We start from the raw sequence: 21,965 nt of genomic DNA on the forward strand, positions 1-21,965 counted from the left end.
ATAGGTCACCGTAACACCATTACATGATCACAACATGACTTTATTTTCGCATCGCATCATAAGCCTGTCCCAACGTATCGCATTCGTCATATGACATCAATTTACAGCAACATCTCAGTAACACAGCATTATTATTATTGTTGTTGTGACATCGATACATCACAAACTCATCGCGCAATCGGATCAATCACCACTCAGTGACACCACCACACAGGCACTCATTCAAAAAGATCATCTTACCACAAACACACAAACAGCGGGAGACATGCTATGGTAATATTTTTTTGTATACGATTTGATGTTATCGTGACGTCATCGCGCCACCACACCGCATCAAATATCATCATCATTACATTCATGACATCAACTTTGTCTAATAATAAAGATTTCGTACGTTCAGCGCCATATCTCAACACCAACACCCAAACAACATCAACATAACACACTAACAACAACAACATAACACACTAACAACATCAACATAACACACTAACAACATCAACATAACACACTAACAACAACAACAACACACAACCGCATCGGCCTACGTACAATACATGGACTTCTAAATAATTTATTTGTATTATTTAGATGTCTATGATACAATATCAACGCGCAACAACATTAACATACATCATCTTCAAACCACAATAAAAACAACACACAAACAAAACATTCACATACATTCAACCAACTCAGCGTGTGGTAGACGAACAAACAAACATACACACACACATATGCTATGCACATATACATATGCACACACACACACACACATACATACATACATACATTTTTGAATTGAATACATACATAACTTGTCGGCATATAATATATAGATTCACGCTTCTTGTTTGTTAATTACTTTTTATTCTTATTATTGGAATTATGATTTATTTGTATAACTAATGTCATTATTGTTGTTTTTGTTGTTATTGCTGTTATTGTTATTAAGCGCACTGATACTGGCGAGGAATGTGGTTGTGGTTGAAGTTGACCGAAGCAAGCGCCGACAGATTGGAGCTGCGGCCGACATGGCGCTTGATTAATTTTTTTAAATCACATCAATGTGGCTATATTATTGTTAATAATCACATACTATAATGTGTAAGATAGTTGAGGACCTTGCTAATGTTAGCTGGTTGGTTAGTTGATTGGTTGGTTGGCTGGCTGGCTGGCTGGTTGGTTGGCAGGCTGGCTGGCTGGTTGGTTGGCAGGCTGGCTGGCTTGTTGGTTGGTCGGTTGGCTGGCTGGCTGGCTGGCTGGTTGGTTAGCAGGCTGGCTGGCTTGTTGGTTGGTTGGTAGGTTGGTTGGTAGGTTGGTTGCTAGGTAGGCTTAATAGGGTGGTTGATAGGTAGGTCGGTAGATGCGATTGGCAATTGCAAGCAGGTGTATTATTACTTTAGAAAAATCAATTTTTTGGCTTCTAATTAACTGCGAAATAACAATTATAGAAATTACATTAAATTTAATCTTATACAAAAGTGGACAAACGAAAATGACGTCATATTAATTAAAAATATCTCAACTTATCTTCCTAATTGTCCGCATAATTATGCACGCTGTTTCAAATGAGCCGGCTGATTAGATTAGAATTGTCTTGATGAGTCTTGTAGTAGTAGTAGTAGTTGTTGTAGTAGTAGTAGTTGTAGTAGTAGTAGTAGTAGTTGTTGTAGTAGTAGTAGTAGTTTGTTGTTGTTTTATTCTTACGTTGTACGATGATGCTGTTGCTATAATGTTGTTGCATTAAATTATTAACTGTGCTGCGAATTCCATTGTACAAATGTTTCTGCTTGTTATCTTTATCATGTTGTTGATGACGACGATGATGAGGTTGTTGTTGCTGTTGTTGTTTCGATATTTGTATGTATGTGTGTATGTATGTATGTATGTATGTATGTATGTATGTATGTATGTATGTATGTATGTATGTATGTATGTATGTTTGTATGTTTGTTTGTTTGTTTGTACGTATGTATGTTTGTTTGTATGTATGTGTTTATGTATGCTTGTATGTATATATGTTCGTTTGTTTGTATGTATGATTGATGATTGGAGGTCTGTGTTGCACATTGTAATGTAACGTTAGCTTATATTGTTGATTTGTGCAACTACATCGCATTGCTACATTACGTTTTGTTGTTGTTACTTGTTTTACAGTGTTACAATTATTGTGTTGTGCTGTGAGAAAGCTTAATGCTTTGAAATCTCACAACCGCATTCATTGCAGTTATGAAATATTTATTAATGTTCCTACATTTCTCAACGTGCTGTCATTAATTACTTGGCACATGAATATATGTAACTGTAATTGTATGTATATTTGTGTGTGTATATATATATATATATATGTATATGTATGTATGTATATGTATGTATATGTATGTTTGTTTGTTTGCAGATTCATAGTAGATACAAACATACCGAAGCACGGATATAAAAGCGTATGTAAACATGAACGTGTACACGCAGACACAAACAAACACACACCCATACATATGAACACACGCACACCAACGCACACACATTCACACTATGTTATCAACGGTTCAATCTCAGTGGAAATCCAAAGAAAGTGTGGCCGTGCGTGAAAAAATGTACGTGTGGGCAAAATGTGTGTGTGTGCGTGTGTGTGTGTTTACAAGTATAATATATAAGATTTTATGCATGGGAACGTTCACACGATTTTTGCATAGATATCCATCCATCCATCCATTTGTCATCCTGTCTGCATTCATGCTTGCGTGTGTGAGCGGTGGATGCCCAAACCAATTGTGTGAATTTATAAATCGGTGAATGAATGAATGAATGAATAAATGAAGAAAGGAAGAAAATGCTTAATTAAGTAAACAAATACAAAAATGAATGAATATGAAGCGCCTGAAAATGATAAAAGAATGAATGGAGGAAATCATATCGTTCGTCACGTGATGCGCCTGTCTTCAAGTCGCACGTGAAGAACATTCACCTGCGTGCTCCGACACGTCGTCTCCCACATGTGTGTGTGTGTTTGTGTGTGTGTATGTGAATTAAAATACACACACACACACACACACACATATATATATATATATATATATATATATACACCATATACGTATATTGTATATTGTGCATATATAATTATATACATATAAATATAAACATAATTATATAAAGAATATGAATGTAAACTTTTAATAAATTTATATACTCGTGCATGCATTTTGCATTCATTGGCATTGACTGACCATCAGCGTTGAAGTATTGTGAAAAAGAAGTCGGTGAGAGAGAAGGAACAATTGAGTTGCCACTCGATCAGCGGAGATATGCCTGGCTCTGTTCATTTAGACGTATCGTTCATTCATTCATTCTTTCGCTCACTCGTTTATTCGTTCATTTATCTGTTAATTAAACCATTTATTTGTTTTTGTATTCGCCATTCATTCATTCATTTATTCATTCATTCACTCATTCATTCATTCATTTTGTCCATTCTTTTCTTCAAAACGTTTATTTGCCCTTCATATGTTACTGGAGTGCTGCTATGCAGTGCTTCATTTTGTATCACATCACCTGCTAATCTGCATAACGTTCCTTTCCTCTAATTTAAATAAAATCATTACCCTTCACACCTTATAAGTACACACTCACACGGCAAACACTCACACGACACACACACACGCCTGTATACATTATACACATCCACTCCATACATTCCCTGTAACGGTCCACAGTAATGCATCGGACCGGCGACCGAGCAAAATGTGCACGCTGATTGCATTGTTTAATGAAATATAATCCTAACACGTCATTAAGGACCTCTTTCCATGCAAACAACTCTCCACCCATGATCTCCATTTCCATATCGTAACCAACCGTGCACCTTTTATTTACTTGTGTATATTTATAAAATTGGAGGTCTTGTAAAGGAACGTTTCACATTACAAAAATAAAATAACGAAATGCAAATGTGATTATTGCACAAATAATATATACATACATATATATATATATATATATATATATATATATATATATATATATATATATATATATATATATATATGGTATGATGTATAGTGTATATGTTATTTTTGTATAACAGTATAAATTGTTATAAGTATACGTTTAAACTGGATGAACGCAGGCCAACAGCAGCAGCAGCAGCAACAATGTACAGAGGAGGCTGTCTCTTCCCGACACGCCGGCCAGCCGCCAGGGTGGATGACGACGGATTGAAGGAGAACAGATCTCCATCGGCTCAGGCGATCGTCAGCAAGTGCACATCACGCAAAAAATTCAAACTTTTCAACTCAAGCAACAACGGTGATCAGCAGTTGAAAACGCTCTCCCCAATTAACAACAACATTTTCAATAAACTTTTTGCAACGAAAGCACCAGTATCAGCGGCTTTTCGCTCTCTAGCGACGACATCAAACAATGAAAACAACAATAGACATTCTCATGTAGGGACGACACTCACAAAAACATCCAGACAAACGGACAGCTTGAATTTGTCAGAGGTGCCTCAGTTGGAGGTGCGGATCAACAAAGTTGCGCCATTCCGGTTCTTTGAAGACATTTCCAACAATTTTAGCAACAGCCTCAGCTACCAAAACACAAACGAGACCGACGCCACTAACAACGTCAACAACAACAACATAAAAGTCAACAACAACAGCAACAACAACAGCAACAACAACAGCAACAACAACAGCAACACAAATATCAAGAGTAGCAATGACAACAATAGAAACATCAACAACAACAACATCAACAACAACAATAATAAAAACGACCTCAGTGCCGCTCACTCAGAAACAACATCAGTTTGGAGGGGAAGCTCCGTTGAGTTGACCAGTCGCAATTACGACAACACAACATCCACCGAGCAGCATCAACGACGACGACACGCTACACCGCTGACCAGCCACGCAACAACTCCGCAACAACATTTGAACATCAGCAACATTGTTGGCCACAGTGACGTCATTCACGAGCAGGCATCAGCGTTGAATGTTTTCTGCATCGACCATTTCAACAGTACCTTCAGCTACCCTCTGCATAGCACTCTCAATCTGCCATCATTCAGCGGCACGTCGCCTTCATCGCCTTCTTCCTCAGCATTTGTTGAACAAACTCCAACGTTGTCACCAAGACCGACAGAACCAACAAAACTTGCATCAACATCACCACAACATCCATCGTCGTCATCTTCCCTCACAAACACAGCAACCGGAGTAGATACGCTGCCAGCATCCAGGGACCTCTCGGCATCAACACTCCCCCCAACAGCGCAACTTCAAACTCCTTGTTACATTACTGAGAAAAAATATTTGAGAAAAAAGACGTCATTCGCAGCAACATCATTACCAGCAATATCATCACTAGCCACGTCACCATCGACTACACCATCATTGTCAGCCCCATCGTCATCAGCATCCTCAACCTCATCATCATCAACTACATCATCATCAACATCAACCCCACTACCATCATCATCAACCCCACCACCTCCATCACCATTAACTCCATCATCATCATTACCATCATCATCAACAACTCCATCATCATTATCAGCAGTAGCCACGTCGTCATCGTCGTCATCAGTCACATCGTCACAAATGTTGGCATTATCACAAAGAGATGGAACGAGCACTTCTGAAATGAAACACGAACCTAATGTTATCCCCATCGCCAACAATAAGCACAACATCGGCTGCAATCGCATCAGCATCTTCAATGTAAAAAGCACTGAGGACGAAAATATCAACATTCAAACTGCATACCACAAGGACATCACAAACAACAACAACGACGACACAAACAAAAACAACTCCAACAACAACAACATAATTAACAATCACATCACAAATAACAGCACAAACAATAACATCAATACAATTAACAACAACACAATTAACAACAACTACATCAAAAACAACACCCCAAACAACAGTCTCTTCATAGTCACGCCATGCAGTAGTGTTCATAAAAACATCAGCAAGAAGAGAAACAACAGCGATGCAGATGGAATGGACAGCAGCAGCAACAACAACAACAACAAGGATGCAGCCAGGAAACAAAGCAGCCTCGAAGCCGCAGAAACAGCCAACAATTTTAAACGCTTGAAGCGACCATCGATGCAACATCAAAAAGAGTTTCAGCTGCTTCGAAAGCACCGACAGCAGCAGCAGCAACAGCAGCAACAACAGCGATTGTTACTTCGTAAACATTGCAACAGTTTCAAAAAGTTTTTGGCGAGAAAGCGGCAAGCCTATGAATCAACGTTGACAACAATGACCGAGATTTCGTACGTGAACGGATCAACATTTCAAACATCCAAGAAAAACCAAGTCAACAAAACCTGCAATGAACCGTCGGATTGTCTGAACAAAATCTCAAGACTACGAGAAGAAGCTCGACTTCGACATCATCCACCAGGATTTGAGAAGCGTGCGAAAAATGTTGATGAATTTCGTCGCAACTGCAAGCCAGATGATTGTGGGAAAATATTCATAAAAATTGATAACATCAATAATTACAACATTATTCAAAATACTCTCACCAACAACTTGAAACGCGCTCAGTACCCAACCAACGGTTCCAGAAAATGCATCAACATCGTCAACGTTAGGAACATCAACAACAACATCATTTATTGCAACGACAACAACATTAATCAACAAAAAAGTGTTAAAAATAAAGGCTGTCATCAGCTGGTTGACCCTCGAATTGGAAATTTCAACAGTGGAACGAACGACAGCGTGAAGAACACTAATCAGAGGAGAGAAAATATTATAAGCAGTTGCAACAACAAAAACAACAGCAGCAACAACAAAAACAACCCCAACAACAACGTTGTTTCGGATCGTGATACGAGGTGGCGCGTGAGCAAGGAAAAATACAGAAGATACAAAGAGTTTGTTAAACAAATCCACATGAACAGCAACAGAATGTACAGCGATTACGTTCATAAAACTAACATGAAGATCACGAATGAACCCTTCTTCCAAGGCAGCCACATGCTGGCTCCTGACGATCCATCATCTTTCCTCTCCACTCTTGCCGTCCTCTGAATCTTTTTACTGCCGCTGCTGTTGCGTTTCCGTGATTGCACTCTCGTCATGATGGTCATAATAATTTTTCATTTCCATTATTATTATTAAGTTGTTAATATTTTAAATGTTAGTTTTCTAAACCAAACTAAAAGTTGAAAAACCAAACCGTTGGATTCTACCTAACGCCCACATTTCAATAGTCACCAAGTTCATCGTTAGTGAAATAATCATCAAGTTTTAAAGAAACCCTCTGTGTTTTATTAATAATTCATCTATAACTTTCTTAAGCGCGAAACGATTTTTAATCGCACACCGTGCGTCTGCAAGTTCCCAATTCTTTCAAGCTCCAGCTTGCAAAACAAATGTACATTAGTTTTATTTCTGCATTTCTATATGGTGAACATTTGATGACAATGTTTAATTTTATTGTATCAATTTTTTAATTAGAATAATTCGTTTTAATGCTTTTTATTGAGTGTGCACGTGAAACTAACGATTTTCATTTCAATGTTGAAAATGTTGTTGATAAGTGAATGGGTGATAAACAAATGAAGAAATCTTCTACGAGTTCGTTTTAAACTTTCATGTGAAATCTAATTTACTGTGAATTAATTGCATCAAAGCAAGAAGATACTTCTTAAAAAAATTTTGAGCCCGATTATTGGGAATAATTTGGCAGCTGAGATTTAAAACTCCGCGGTTTTTGTGGTTTGCGGATATTGTTCAAAAACCGTCCTCAAAATTTAAAATTAAAATAAAATAGTAAAATTTAAAAACTTTTCAGAAAATTTTTTCTTATATTTTGGTTTCCTCCAAAAATTATTTAAGAGTTGCCGTTGAATCACTTAGACCATCTTATTTATGTGATTATGTTAATTATATCTTAATGTTTTTGAAATTAGCAGACATTGATTAACCCGAAGTAAGGATGAGTTGATGTGGTATGGTGTGGTTGTGATTGAGATGTGCTGAGTGTTCTTATGGTGGTAAGAACAGCAATTTAAACGGTTGCAATCTTTAACACACTTTACTACCAACACCGATGTTTTAACTTCAATGATCTCTATATTTCCAACACCAGTGTTGTAGCTTCCAACGATCGTCCAGTTATCGTTATTCCGTCGGTTCATGATTTCCGCTAGATGAACACAATTGAGTCAGAGGCAAACTTTGTTGCGTTTGTTGCCAACAGTAATAGAAACAATAAACTAATCTAAGTAACTACATAAATCACGTAAATCTCGCTTGAAACCTTTGCTAGATTCTTAAAATCCAAAGATTACAAATATACCGAAGATAACGAATAATCAAGATAACAAATAATATAGCGCGATTTGACTATTGCAGCGGTTATAGCAATACATTTGAGGTGATGAATCTGAAGATGAGCTAAGCAATTCTTAAAGAAGTTTGGCTATTACGTTAGTGCTACCGATATTATTGATGTCATATATATAGAATATAACATGTATATGTATGTACTCTATATATATGTATTGATGTTTAAGATGGAAAAACTGCTATTTTTGATTTAATTGATTTAAAAAAATACTTTAAAATAACTTGCAAATATTGTTTTTATCATATTTTAAATACAAATTATAACATGTGAGTCGGCTGAATCCTAGCTAAAGTTGAATTTTTTTATAGGTTGTCCCATATATTTAAATTATTATTTATAGTTTCGAATGAGTTGAACATTGAATTACACATAGCAAATAAAGTGAGGCCTTCGATCTGAAAGTTGACCTGTAAGCAATTACATCACTACGTCAGACAGTCAACAACCATTTTATTGTAATTGTTTGAAAATGTAACCAACATACCTACATTGTTCAATTACTTTTAATGCATTACATGCAGTTTTTTTAGATATGAAAACAACGTTTTAAATAGAAAATTGACTCAAAATTGTGTGATAAGGAACGTCGCTGTCAGGTTTTCAAGTTTTTGCCGCCCCGTCAAATTTTGGCGCTTCTCCGTCAAAATTAGGTACGCCAGTTCCAAACAACTAAAAATTGCAGATCAGATAAATGAAGAATATAATGATAAAAAGTAAAAACGCTTATTAGTAGATGATTCAGCTCAATTACTCTAGTAAAGTTCAACTCTCTTAACAATTTTTGCAATTATATACTTTATACACCTTTAGCAATCCATGAACTCTCGACGACAAAATTCAACGAACTTCTGACTGCATAGACATAGTAATTTGCAATAAATTTGCATGTGCGTAACAGCTTTTTTGTCTTTGGTAAAGTTGTTTTATTTTGTACGTTTAAACGTGTTTAATATCGCTTGCTTAGTGTTTTCTTCCTAGTTTTATTTATTTAGAACTTTTATTTAAATGTTTAGTGATATTTAGTGTTATTTTGTTTATTGATGTTTGTTTAGCGGCGCACGTGATAATTGATTTGGTTAGTGCCAATGTTGCAAAAAATTAAAAATGTTATATTATTCATTATTGTACAGTTCATCACATTTACAGTGGTACTGCCTATTAAGGACTTTAAAAATGTCATAGAAATCAGGTCTTAAAAGGAGGGGTTTTTGGTAAAACGTAATAAAGAAAAAGCCTATTTACAACAAAATAAAAAAAGGTACACATACAGTGGTAAAAATTTATTGTGCCCAAGAACCACAGACTCAATATGGTGTGTCTTCTCTTGGATTATTATCATTATGCAACCACTGATAGGCAAATTTCAACGTCGACTATTGCAAAACCACTTCCACATCATTTCGTTCAAGTCACTTAAACACATTTTCTTTGTTAGCTTTAGGATGCTTTCATTCTGCATTATCTTCCCAACTTTCATGAAGTGCAGCCTTGTCCTGTACAATTCCCTGAATTTTTGTTTTACCCACATTTTAATTTAATGGTTTTGCAATTGAGATTGCAGTTTCTCTGCTGTCACTCCTTCTTTATCACTTCTATTCCTTTTTCTAATGCTAATATTTTTCATTTTCTTTTCTTGGAATTCAAAGTCGTCGTCATTTTATCAAATTAAAGTTTAATTCACAAAATCAAATAAAACATGAAGCGATTTGCATATATATAAAAATAATCTAGAAGTTGTTTTGTTTATAAATTGGGATGACATGTTTTGAATGTGTATACTTAAAATTGTAAATTTTACAAAAGTTGTAAATTTTATATTTGAATAATAATTTTTTTGTGTTTTTTAAGGTCGTTGATTGGGTTTTGGAGGGAGTTGTAGATCGGGAGTGATGCTTAATGTAAAAACAATCTGTCTTAAACAAAATGGTCGGAAATGAGAGAGTCATAAATGGGGAAGTCGTTAAGGAGGAGTATTACTGTATATTATTATTATTATTTTTGTTTTTCTTGATTTCGTTTTTATCCCCTTTCGTTTTTCAGGGTTTTTCATTCCCTACTTTTCCATTGCTTTCTCCTTTGATTTTGATCTTCTGTCTTTTCATTCAAACAAAGTACAACTAAGCTTAAACTAAACTTCATACTCATAATAGAGAAGTTGGCTAGTTGCATTTGTGTGTATGTCGGTGTATTCTGTGGTGTTAGTGTAGTGTTGCACTTGTACGTATATATGACTATGTAGACTATACTAGGTGCCTGCATTTTTTATTTTCTTTAAATTAAAATATGGTTCTGTGCCTTTATCCTGTACCTCACTTGGATCTGAACCCTCTTGGTCTTGGCTTGCTTAAATTGAAACTTGAAAAACTTTATTTAGTACTCTACCGGCAATTGGAACTACTGCTTTGGAATTAGATTAGAAGTTACTTTTTCTTTTTGGTAATAACGAATTATAATTCTGCAAAGTATTTTTAGTTAATTTTACTCAATTTTATGTCAGTTACAAATCTTCAATTATTAATTATTAAGGTAAAGATGTAATGTTTTTTGATTAAAAATAGTTTTGGGACCAAGTTTATTTTATTTGCACATGTAGAACATCCGACAAGTACCACCATATAATAATGAATTTTGTTATGTTGTGTATTATGATTCAATGGACGCAGTTGATTTTGCTATATGAAGTTTGTAATTTTCGATTGGGGATTGAGCAATGCTATCAAAAACTGTAAATGACTAAATAATTGAAGGAGTATAAATGTAAAGTAATGTTTAGAACCATTTTAGAACTATAGCTCTTTGATTCTGACTCCAAATTTTGAGCTGGAACCCAGTTACTAAAAATGTAGAAACTATTTTGAAATTTTTAATGGCACTGTACCGGTACTTATAATTACCAAGCGATACTGTGCATTGGAACATCACTAGTACTATGTGTTCTGTGCGTCAATCAATCAATCTTCGTTTTGCGTCCAGAGACCCGGTTTCCCGAGGTAGGACGTGCGTAGTATGTTGTAACTATTCTCATTGGTTTTTTACTTTTCTACTGAGCTTAATTTTTTATTCTTTATTGTGCAACTCTGTCAAACACAGAGCTGCTTACATGATGTTATATATTCTTGTAATATTTAAATATTCATTTATATCAGGTTCAGGAGAAGAGATTAATAAAATATTCAAGTGAGGATAAAGACAAATTATATTATAATAGAAGGTACCTTATGTTATAATGTCGAAGAATCAAGTTGATTTTTGTGCTGCTATAACGAAAGATTATTTTGGTCCTGAGGTGGCAAGGGTTGCTCAGTTCTTGGCTCGAAATGGTTCCTCTGTGTTCAGGTGCCTTTGCTCAAAAGGAGGTTTCCCAGAAAAAATGGTATGTTTTTTTTCATCATTCTTTCAGTTATATTTTTTAAAATATTCTCTGTAAATGAAAATGATAATGTGAACAGGCGAAGCACCTGGGTAGGCCCTCTAAATTATTCATTATGATAATGTTGTTATAACTGTGATAGATCATTTATCAACTGTTGTTGTACGTTAAAATGTCAAGTTTAGGTGTTTTTTTAATAATCACAATCACAACAGCCTCTGCTTCTTTTGTATTTCCCGTTGTGGAATTTTAAATGTAATTATTTTTATTACCAAAAATTTTAAATGCACTTATTAATACATTGGATTTTAAATGTGATTATTATTACATTAAATGTTATAAGTAATTGTTAATACTAGAAATTGTAAATGGTATTAGTTTGTTGATAATAATCTTGTCATTGCAAACATTAACCCATAGCAGGTCATTTTATATGTTTAATAGGAGCCCTGCTGTGATGAGCATTTCATGAACCATGAGTCAATATTGCAAACAGATTTTTCATTTGAAAAATGATTTGCATTGATTGTCAGATGATTCATTGTAATCTTCTCTCTGAGCGGTGCCGCTTTCTAAATCATAAATCAGATAAATTTTCATGATTATGTTGCAATTGTTTTTGAGCCATATTGATCATAAATATTTCATGAAAAATATTGTTAGTTGAAAAAGTCGTTGTGGGTTTTGATACAACACAATTTTGTTGATGTCACTGTGACACAGAGTGGACTCACTGTCTACAAAATCAACCTGAACTATATTCTGCAAAAGACCAGGCACTTCAAGTAAATTTTCCTCTATAATTTCATTCCCTAATCTTAAAATTTAGTGACGTGATTAATGGATGGTTCTGACCTCAATATCTGGTCATGAAAAGTTAAGTATGCAAGGCAAGATATATTTTTTCGTACACATGCTAAGTTTTAGTTTCTATATTACCTATATTTACCTCAATGTGCAAGAAAAGTATGTTGATTAATAATACAATGAAATTTAGATGAGTGAGATAGGTGAATAAAACAATCAGTACACAATGTTTAATATGCAAATGATCAAGAAACACAGTCAATAAAACAAGTGTAAAAGATGCATACATCCACACACACATACACATATATAGACACAATGAATACAGAACGAAATAAATTTAAAAAATTACAAGAAATGCTATAATTATTTTCTATCACCATACAAATTGTCCAACATGGTTTTGAACCGTTCAACACTTTGAGCCTGAACAACAGACGACGGCTGGCTATTTCAATTGTTAACTACTCTGTTTGGGAAGAAAAACTTTCTGCAATCTTTATGGGCCAATCCAGTAGCTAACTTGAGTGAGTGATCCCTTGTTTTACCGAATGGAGCATATGTCAATGGAGGGCATTATCGATGCTGGCAACAGTTCATGGGTAATCTTATAAACTTGAATAAGATCGGATTTTTTTATTCCGTACGTTAAGGATGGTAAGCCTAGTTTTCTTAGAACCTACTTTTAAAACCGTGTAGTAGCTAATCATCTAAATACTTGGATTCCTGACAATTATCATAGTTGTTCAGGAAAGTATGCTCGTGCATCATCAACATCTATTCCCACAGTAAGTATGTGGTGAGCCCATATAATAAATCCTAGGATTACGATACCTAATGGCGTGATGGCTCAATGGTTAAAGGCGCCTGGTCTTGCTATTGCTATGACCGGGTTCGAATACAAAGAGATGCCCGCCTATCATATGCAATGTGTATGATGCGTAGTTTGCACGCGTATTCATATACGCTGTGTGTGTTTGTCGTTGAAACCTCTGAAGCAAACGCAAAAGAGAGAGAGAGAAACCTTTAATATAGCATAGGTTATACCAAGTGAACCAAATGACTCAATTTTTCTAGAGTTATGGGCTACCACATGTGAGATGGCCTCAAAAGTGGGAAGATTAAAATGTAAACTTCTGAGTGACCAAAAATCAAAATAAACGTTGGTATAGCTGTCGACCCCCACTTCCAATAGGGTCAAAAAGGCTGTGTTTAGATTACGGTCTGTGAGAAGTATTGTAATCCCAGCCGCTAAAACTGGGAGGGATAGTAGTAATAGAACAACAGTAATAAATACTGCTCAGACTAATAAGGGCAAACGTTCAATTTGCATATCTTGCCACCGTATATTAGCTACATTAAAAAATGAATAAAAGTGGTTTGATGCAATTTCTCATGTTATGTTTAGAGCGTTGCATATTTTTTTATTTTTTGCTAGGTACAAAAGGATATCTGGTCATGCAAAGTTGTACAATCCTATTACAGTACAAAAATTGATAAACAAAAGTCTTCCTCCAAATTTTATTGTTACATGTAAAAATTTTATATTTTTAGTAATATTTTTGATATTTAATATTAACCATACATTTGGTCGTGCCATGTAATTGTCAGATGTTTTGCACCTAGCCACAAATATAATTCTTAAGTTATTATATCACGTTGCTGTCGGTTTTCAATCCCATAGAGCCAAAATGGCAAATGGTTATTTCATTGATGTTTTGTAAAATTCTGGCGTAAAATTTTTTTTATTAATTTCTGATGCAAATGTACCTTAGATGTTATTGTTTTTTTATTTCATTCGTTTGAAGTATAACGTAAATTTGATGAATTTCATCAGGTTCATGTACATGGTTAAATGTTTGTATGGGGATGAAAGCAAGATGATCGTTGAAGAGATATCCAGGCATGGAAAGGTGATGCTATTTGCTTCTCGTTCATTCATTTATCATTTATTCATTCATTTGTTCATTCATTCATTCATTGAACTATAGCCTACTTTTTCATCATTGCATGGCAAATATGTGTGAACAATAATAATGAATGGTAGTTCAATAAATGGTTGATAACGAACGAATCATAATTAATGATGATGTGGCAGGTGGATCCATGTGATGTTATAACCTCTCTATCCAGTCAGACTGGTGCAAGTGAGTTCGCTTTCAACATTTTTTACTTTTATTCAATATTTTGTGAGGGGTTGCAGAATTAAATTGATAGGAAAATTGTGCGATGCAATGCAAACAATAGCAGATGAACAGGTAGAGTGAACAATTTTGATTGAGTTTTTCAAGAATGGTTCTTGTAATGACAATAAATAGAAAAAATTAAAATTCACATAGACAATCGTTGATGGGAACTCTTCAAATAATGCTGATGTGCATCTGTTACTGGAAAATTTATTTTGTTTTCAAATCAGTTGAAACGTTAACGGAATTCTAAAATTTGCTTCATCTATCTTGAAACAATTAGATGGGTAAAAAATAGTTTTGAATGAATGTTACCAGGCAGAGAAACGCTTCAAGAGAAATGGAACCAGATGAAAGGTGACTCGTTGATTGTTCAGTGTCCTCTCCTGGATAGCTCCGAACTGCAGCAAACCAACAGCACACCTCACAAGTCATGTACCACCACAAACAACAACGGTGCAACAGGAATGAAAGCCCGAAAGAGGAAGAATGTGGTGGATAGTGACGAAGAGGCAGACGACAAGAATGTGGAACCTGCCTCCAAGAAGTTTAAATCTGAGGTTTGTTTGTCCACTTGTTTGTTATATAATATTCAAACATTTTATAAGCACGTGTCATCAATAAGCAAAGCTCCAAATTATATTGATATAATTGTTTTAAAATTGTTGCCTTAGTAATTTAGTTGGAAATGAACATTGCTATTTTTAACTTTACACTAATGTGGCTAAAATTAATTGTCACATTTTGTGCGTATATAAGTTATTTCAAAGGTTATTTCTTCAACATTTTTGTTATCTTTTCACATACCTTCCACCATCTCTTCGTTAATTTTTGTATTAACTTCTCTTTTTTTTTCACTGGCCCGTCTTTTTATCCTTAATTCATTATTGTTCTTGAAATGTTTTCAGTTAGATCTTTCGGAGAGATTAATAAAGTTTTTGAAATATTTTCATGTAACCACAACGGTCTGAACACTTCAAGGTTGAACGGCTGATCATTCTGTATGAAAACAATTATATAATTTTATGAATGATTGATAATTATAACAGTTCTCGAACCTGAATGCCTTTCCTTATTTTGCCAGGGCTTGTGGAAGTTGAACAGCAGTAAATTCAACGAGCTCCTCAGGAACCAGATCATCATTGAAACGATGGCCATGAAAATTGATCGGGTCAGTTTCATCGCACGCGTGCATGTTTTGATTTGCTCATTGGTTGTCTTTGAAAATATACATGAAAGTTGTAATATAGATCGTGATGATCAACACAAGAATTATACTATAACGATAATCTATAGAAAAATTCCACCTCTAATGTTAATGGTTGTGATTAGTTCAATGTTAATAGAGAAAGAGGAAAATTAGATCAGTTAGGCTTGTTGGGGATGCAGGTTTGGAAGAATAATTTAGTGGCTTCAGGGTCAGCAACATGGACGTCTCATTGGTTGCTGGTCGGCGCACCTTTGCTGGGTGCATCGTCAGACCCTCTCGTCGTGTAGACTGTGATGATTTCATTAGATAATAAGTTCATTACTCAGTTGTAATGTATTTAGTTCATTATTCAGTTGTTGTGTCTACCAGCAATTAGTTACCAAGTTGTTGGATGCGATAAATAAAATAATTACAGAGATCTGCTGACATTGTGAAAGCCATCTTAAGACTTTCAGAACTATCCCAACTGCAGAAAAACGTCGCCAACAGATTCAGAACATTTGGAGTTACTTGCAATGAGGTTGTTTCGCTTAAATGAGTTCATCAAATGAAATGTTATTTTTAAATTAAATAATCAATTAAATTGCATAAATAGTAATTTTGACTAGTGACTACTAATCCAACTTCATTCAACAACCGAGTCTACCCTGTTGTATATTAAGTGGCTATTCCGAGTTTTTTTGTATAATTGAATAAAGGTGCTACCGATGTAGAAATTAAAATTTTCCTGTTCCAGTTTAACGTTCAGCAATTCATTTTATTTAACCCATTTATTTAACACATAATGAACACATTCTGACTTTGTTCCCAAATATAATTTTAATTGTAATATTTAGAAATAAACACGTAAATGTTGGGCACCAAAATCAGATACGTGCATGATAGTTTGATGGAATAAGAAAGCTGGTAAATGAAGACAATCTGAAAAATATTAATATTATATATATGTGATATAATGTATTATGATTTGATATAATATAATGTGTGGTTTGAATGGCTTGACAGATATTCAGCTGTTTGAAGAAGCAGATGACATCGCTAACGTTGTTGCAGTTGGACCAAATGCTGAAAATACTGCTGGAAGATGCTGTGAGATCACTTTTCATTCATTCAACAATGTTCTGTTCAACTTCTATTCTATGCTATTAAAATTCTCTGCTACATTTATCTAATGAATTTTTAATGGTAATGAACAATTTTTTTCATTTGTTCACAACCGGTTTAATTCATAAAAATGTTTACAACCACATTTATTAAAACAAGACAGTTGATTTTTGAAAACCTAATAAGAGTTTATTCCTAAAAACTGTGCAAAGGTAGTTTAGAAATTAACAGATCAAATACAAATTGCACAAATTAAAATCAGGGTAAGATCAACTGTATACTGTTGTACGAGTTAAATTCAATGTTAAATTCAAGGTTAAAACTGTATAAGGAGGCAAGCACGGACTTGTAAGGTAAGGTCAACTGTGTACTGTTGTACGAGTTAAATTCAATGTTAAATTCAAGGTTAAAACTGTATAAGGAGGCAAGCACGGACTTGTATGGGGTCTGTGCTTATATTCTTCCGTAAATTGAAATAATCTGCAGAACTCAATCCTCAAGTACGCATTAAGCGACATGCATGTATGTATAAGATGGCGTGATGGTCCCACTGCTGCAGTCCACTGCAGATCTCTGCCTGAGACTAGCAATCCGGGCGATGCGTTCCTTCACGTTTATTTATTCATTATTAAAAGACAAATTGTTAAAACACTATAAATATTAATACGAAGGTTAATAACAAATCGACAATAATTTGAAATTAATAATGAATTACTTGAATTTAGAAAAAATTCAACAAAGTTATTTCATCAAAAACAGATAAATACGAGAAAATCAAATGACAATAAGAGAAAACATGAAACAAATACATAACTTCAAAAGAATGTAAACGAGTGGTAGACTAATAATATTGGGAAGCATTTTAAAAAAATCAAGATCTTCGTAGATTGATATTTATTACTTTTTTAAACTTTTAAAATTATCCAACAATAACTGATGGCTGTTTAAACGTCAAAAAGTAATAAAAGTGAATTCTGTTAAATTTTGCTAAACTTTGTTCGGTTTTTTAAAACTTATTATTAGTTTGTTGATCTTATCATATCTTATTATTTAATTCAATTTCTTCAGAGTTCATTTGTGATGAAAGATGGAGACAGTGGAGGAGGCGTCTACAGAATAGGTTTGTTGACATTACTTTTTTAAATTGAAATGTATCGCAAGTAGATCAATACTGACTGTTTGTTAGAGTTTTAAAAATGTCTCGTTCTAAAGTTTCATTCATCTTGATTAAATGTTAAATTAATTGTTATTTAGATTTCCAACAAGCGTTCACTGAGTTGGGCCTGGCTCATGTCACTTCAGTCATCCAAGAAAGGTACATGTTTTCTTTAGTAGAATTGAAATTAATGAAGCGTCGGTTAATATAAATCCAAATTAATTAAATAAATAATTTATTTTTTTTTATTACTTTTTGATGATGATTCATTGTTGTAAGAGATATGAGGAAAACTTTACAATTTTCCGAATTGCGTCGTTGAACTGTTAACAAAAAACTCAACTGTACAACTATTTGTGTTTCAATGTTGCTCGTTTGATTGGTCCATTTAGGTATGGTTCAAAGTCCTTGAGAATATTCAGAGTTGTCATGCTGAAGAAAAAAATTGAACAAAAGCAGGTTTGTGATTTATACATTATATCACATTATTAATTATCTTAAATTTGTATGTGAAACGCAACAAAATTTTTTGATTCGGCACCTCGGTAAATATATAAACAATAGAAAAAGAGAGGGAGACAAGTTAGAAATATTTGAAGTGGAGCGCTACAAAAAATTGTTGAGTATCAGCTGACGACAGAAAGGGAAAAAATTTATGAGCCGGTTTGGAAAACAAAAGAAGTATGTTGAAATGTTCAAAGTACAAAAATTGGGGCTTTTTGGTTATATTTAGAGAATGCGGGGTAATTGATTAATTAAATCTGTACTGATGAGGAAGAGAAACTGAAAAAGAAAAGTTTGAAAACCTGCCAAGAAATGATGTGCGACATTATATAATGGATTGAAATGAGAATTCCAAAAATTGTGCAAAAAGAAAGTGATTCAGAAATCTACAAAAAAATTGGACGTCATCGGCCTCCACGGTCCTCTAAAGGATTAAAAAACAAACGATTGATTGATTGATTGATTGATTGATTGATTGATTGATTGATTGATTGATTGATTGATTGATTGATTGATTGATTGATTGATTGATTGATTGATTGATTGTAAACAATAAATTGAGCAACATTGATTCAGCTGAAAAATAATTTGCTTTAATCAGATAGAAGATTTAGTTATGATGGACCCAAAGGAAGCCAAAGAATTGTTGTACAAATTGCTGGAGGACAACATCCTCTTCTTGACTGTTCGTTTGTACATGCATTCTTTTTATGATTATTAATTAATCTACTGTTCATTTTGTTCAGTTGGTGATAGTTTTCTCTGCAATCCACATTTTTTATTATTGCGCTGTCCACGTTTTCTATTATACTGTGAACACACTTTTATTCCAATCTTCATATCCTTCCAATACTTCATAAATCAGTGCTTCTCAAAATTTTTGGTTCCGCAGACCGGCAACAAGTTTAACAGGAACTTCACGACGGACCGCTACCCTGCTTGCAGAATATATATATATATATATATATATATATATATATATATATATATATATATATATGCATGTATGTATGTGTGTATATATCAATCAATCAATCCAGAGACCCGGTTCCTCGAGGTAGGACGTTGTTTTCTTTGCCATCAACTTTTTGCGCCAAATTAGACGATCAGTTGTATCCATTTCATTTAAATTTAGAGCTTTCATGTCTTGCTCGATTGTTTGCGACTAGGACTTTTTTGGACGGCCTTTAGGACGTATGTCTGGTACTTCAACATTTGCAAGAGAAGTTATGGCACTGTTTCCACTTCGTTTGACATGACCAAACCACCGCAGACCACCGCCGTGTTGCCGGCATTCGTTCTTTATATCATCTAAACCAGCACGACGCAGGATTTCGGTTGATTTGATGTGATCTTTCAGACTAATTCGTTGCATCCATCGGAGCATTTTCATGTCGGTTCGTTGAAGTTTTTGTTCCAGTTTGGTTGTCATTGGCCATGTTTCTGCACCATATAACAACACCGGACGTATCACAGATTTATAAAGTCTTGATCGTAGTGGGATGTCACGCCGCATCAATATAGAGGCAAGGAGATGCCATTTATTTCAGGCTGCACGTATGCGTGCTCGAACGGCAGCTTCAGCTGTTCCAGTACAATCCAGAACATCCCCTAGATATTGAAACGATGTGACTTTCTCTACCTTAATGGCTTCAAAAACAGTGCTATTTCGAATTTTTTGCTGTGGATTGATGCAAATTGATGCAGATAAATAAATAAGTATATATATATATATATATATATATATATATATATATATATATATATATTATAGAGGACCAAATAAGTTTAAAATAAACTTGTGGAGAGGCCACCCTTAACTAAGTCATAAATAAACATAAAAGTTCAAAAGTTAGAAATGAAGAAAATCCATTTCAGCATTCAAATGCATTCAAATAATGTATCAAAATTTTATAAAAATGTTAACTAGAATGAAATACATTCAGATAATACTTATGAAGTAGTCAAATAATCATAATAATAGCGGGCAGACAAAACACACGCACAACACACATCCTCACACCCATTCATATTTAAACAATAGCTATATATTAATGTATATAAATCGTTAGATGGTGGTCTCGGGGTGAAGTAAGTAAAGCTGAGATCGCAACCTTTTTTTAAAGAATTGCTTGTTTGTTATGTTACGAATGGCATGGGGCACAAATAATTTCAAAATTTTAGGGCTAGTTGTTTTTAAACTTGTAGAGATGAGTTTTAGGCGAGTTTTTACTGAGTAAAAGATAGTAGTGTGTCTAGTTTTGAGAGTTTGAGCAGATTCACTGAGTGTATAAAAGTTAGAAAAAATGAAGGAAATTAAAAATTAAAAACTTGAAAACAAAAATAGCTGTAAAATAAATGTGTAAACAACTAATCGACAAAATATTATGTTTAATAAAAAAAGAGCTAGTGGGAAAGAAAGGGTTCAAGTTAAAGATTAAGCGTATAGCTCTTTTTTGTGACAATATCATACAATGAAGATGGATTTTTGGTGAGTTACCCCAAACGGTTATGCAGTAAGTGAGATGAGGATAAATAAAAGCATAGTAGAGTTTTTTTAAGGCGGATTTGGTTAATTTGTGCTCGATTTTGTAGATAAGATCTATGAGTTTGTTAATTTTAGAGGAGATAGATTGTAGATGAGATTCCCAAGAAAGGTTTTCAGAAATGATTATACCTAAAAATTTAGAAGAAGATGCACGATTTATTAAGATAATAGTAAATTGTTCGTTCAAGTGTTCACATATGTCCTGTTTTTCGTCTATGGGGATGTTGTTGATGGTGAGTTTAGATATAGGAAGAAAAGATGAATTAGTGTTCAGGGCTTGCTTTATCAACTTCCATTGGTATTTGAGATCGTTTTTAGAAATAGCAAACTTATTGACATAGAATTTGCGCTCAGTCTTTCTTTTCATTGAAGTAAAGAAGTTAAATGGATAGTGAAGAATTAAATGGAAGAATTTTGATTGTGTTGAAGTATAATTAAAATCTTTGATAGTGTAGTAAGGAGAATTATAAGCCAGTGAGCGTTTCAGCACTGGATAGCACAAAATTGCATGAATACCCACTTTCGATAGGTAGTCAATCACATTACTTTTGCTGCATTTTTTGATGTTGCTCATAGCAAATACAGATTTTTTAATCAATGTTTTATCAGCACTGAGTTTACTATTGTCGTTTTTTTAGCGCCAACTATTTTAGTGGGTAATTTTAATGATTTCAATTTGTTGCTAGTAATTGCAG

The 21,965-nt window shown here is 34.1% G+C and overlaps 2 protein-coding genes across 2 annotated transcripts; one reads left to right on the plus strand and one right to left on the minus strand.

Annotated features, from left to right (window-relative positions):
- Nucleotides 1-5,908: 5,908 nt before the first annotated feature.
- HELRODRAFT_193780 (hypothetical protein) lies at nucleotides 5,909-8,173 on the minus strand. Its single transcript, XM_009028875.1, has 2 exons — nucleotides 7,961-8,173; nucleotides 5,909-7,432 (listed from the first exon to the last, which is right to left on the minus strand). The coding sequence occupies exon 2, from the start codon at nucleotides 6,957-6,959 to the stop codon at nucleotides 6,390-6,392; it is 570 nt and encodes a 189-aa protein (XP_009027123.1). The 5' UTR covers nucleotides 6,960-7,432; nucleotides 7,961-8,173; the 3' UTR covers nucleotides 5,909-6,389.
- A 1,175-nt stretch (nucleotides 8,174-9,348) lies between these two features.
- Nucleotides 9,349-21,163, plus strand: HELRODRAFT_193781 (hypothetical protein; the record flags this gene model as incomplete). The annotated part of the gene is made up of 16 exons (XM_009028876.1): nucleotides 9,349-9,460; nucleotides 11,532-11,758; nucleotides 12,419-12,540; nucleotides 14,400-14,475; nucleotides 14,661-14,709; nucleotides 15,067-15,308; nucleotides 15,833-15,919; nucleotides 16,374-16,478; nucleotides 16,964-17,047; nucleotides 17,549-17,674; nucleotides 18,131-18,182; nucleotides 18,317-18,377; nucleotides 18,611-18,677; nucleotides 19,324-19,407; nucleotides 20,767-20,813; nucleotides 21,127-21,163. Exons 2-16 carry the CDS (start codon nucleotides 11,612-11,614, stop codon nucleotides 21,161-21,163), a joined length of 1,386 nt encoding a protein of 461 aa, XP_009027124.1. The 5' UTR covers nucleotides 9,349-9,460; nucleotides 11,532-11,611.
- Nucleotides 21,164-21,965: the final 802 nt, after the last annotated feature.

The sequence above is a fragment of the Helobdella robusta genome (assembly GCF_000326865.2).
Source record: "Helobdella robusta unplaced genomic scaffold HELROscaffold_59, whole genome shotgun sequence".
Taxonomy (NCBI): Eukaryota; Metazoa; Annelida; class Clitellata; order Rhynchobdellida; family Glossiphoniidae; genus Helobdella; species Helobdella robusta.

What these genes read in the sequence shown, in the direction of transcription:
- HELRODRAFT_193780 (XM_009028875.1), bottom strand. Translation starts at nt 6,959, where the DNA reads ATGAACGTAATCGCTGTACATTCTGTTGCTGTTCATGTGGATTTGTTT.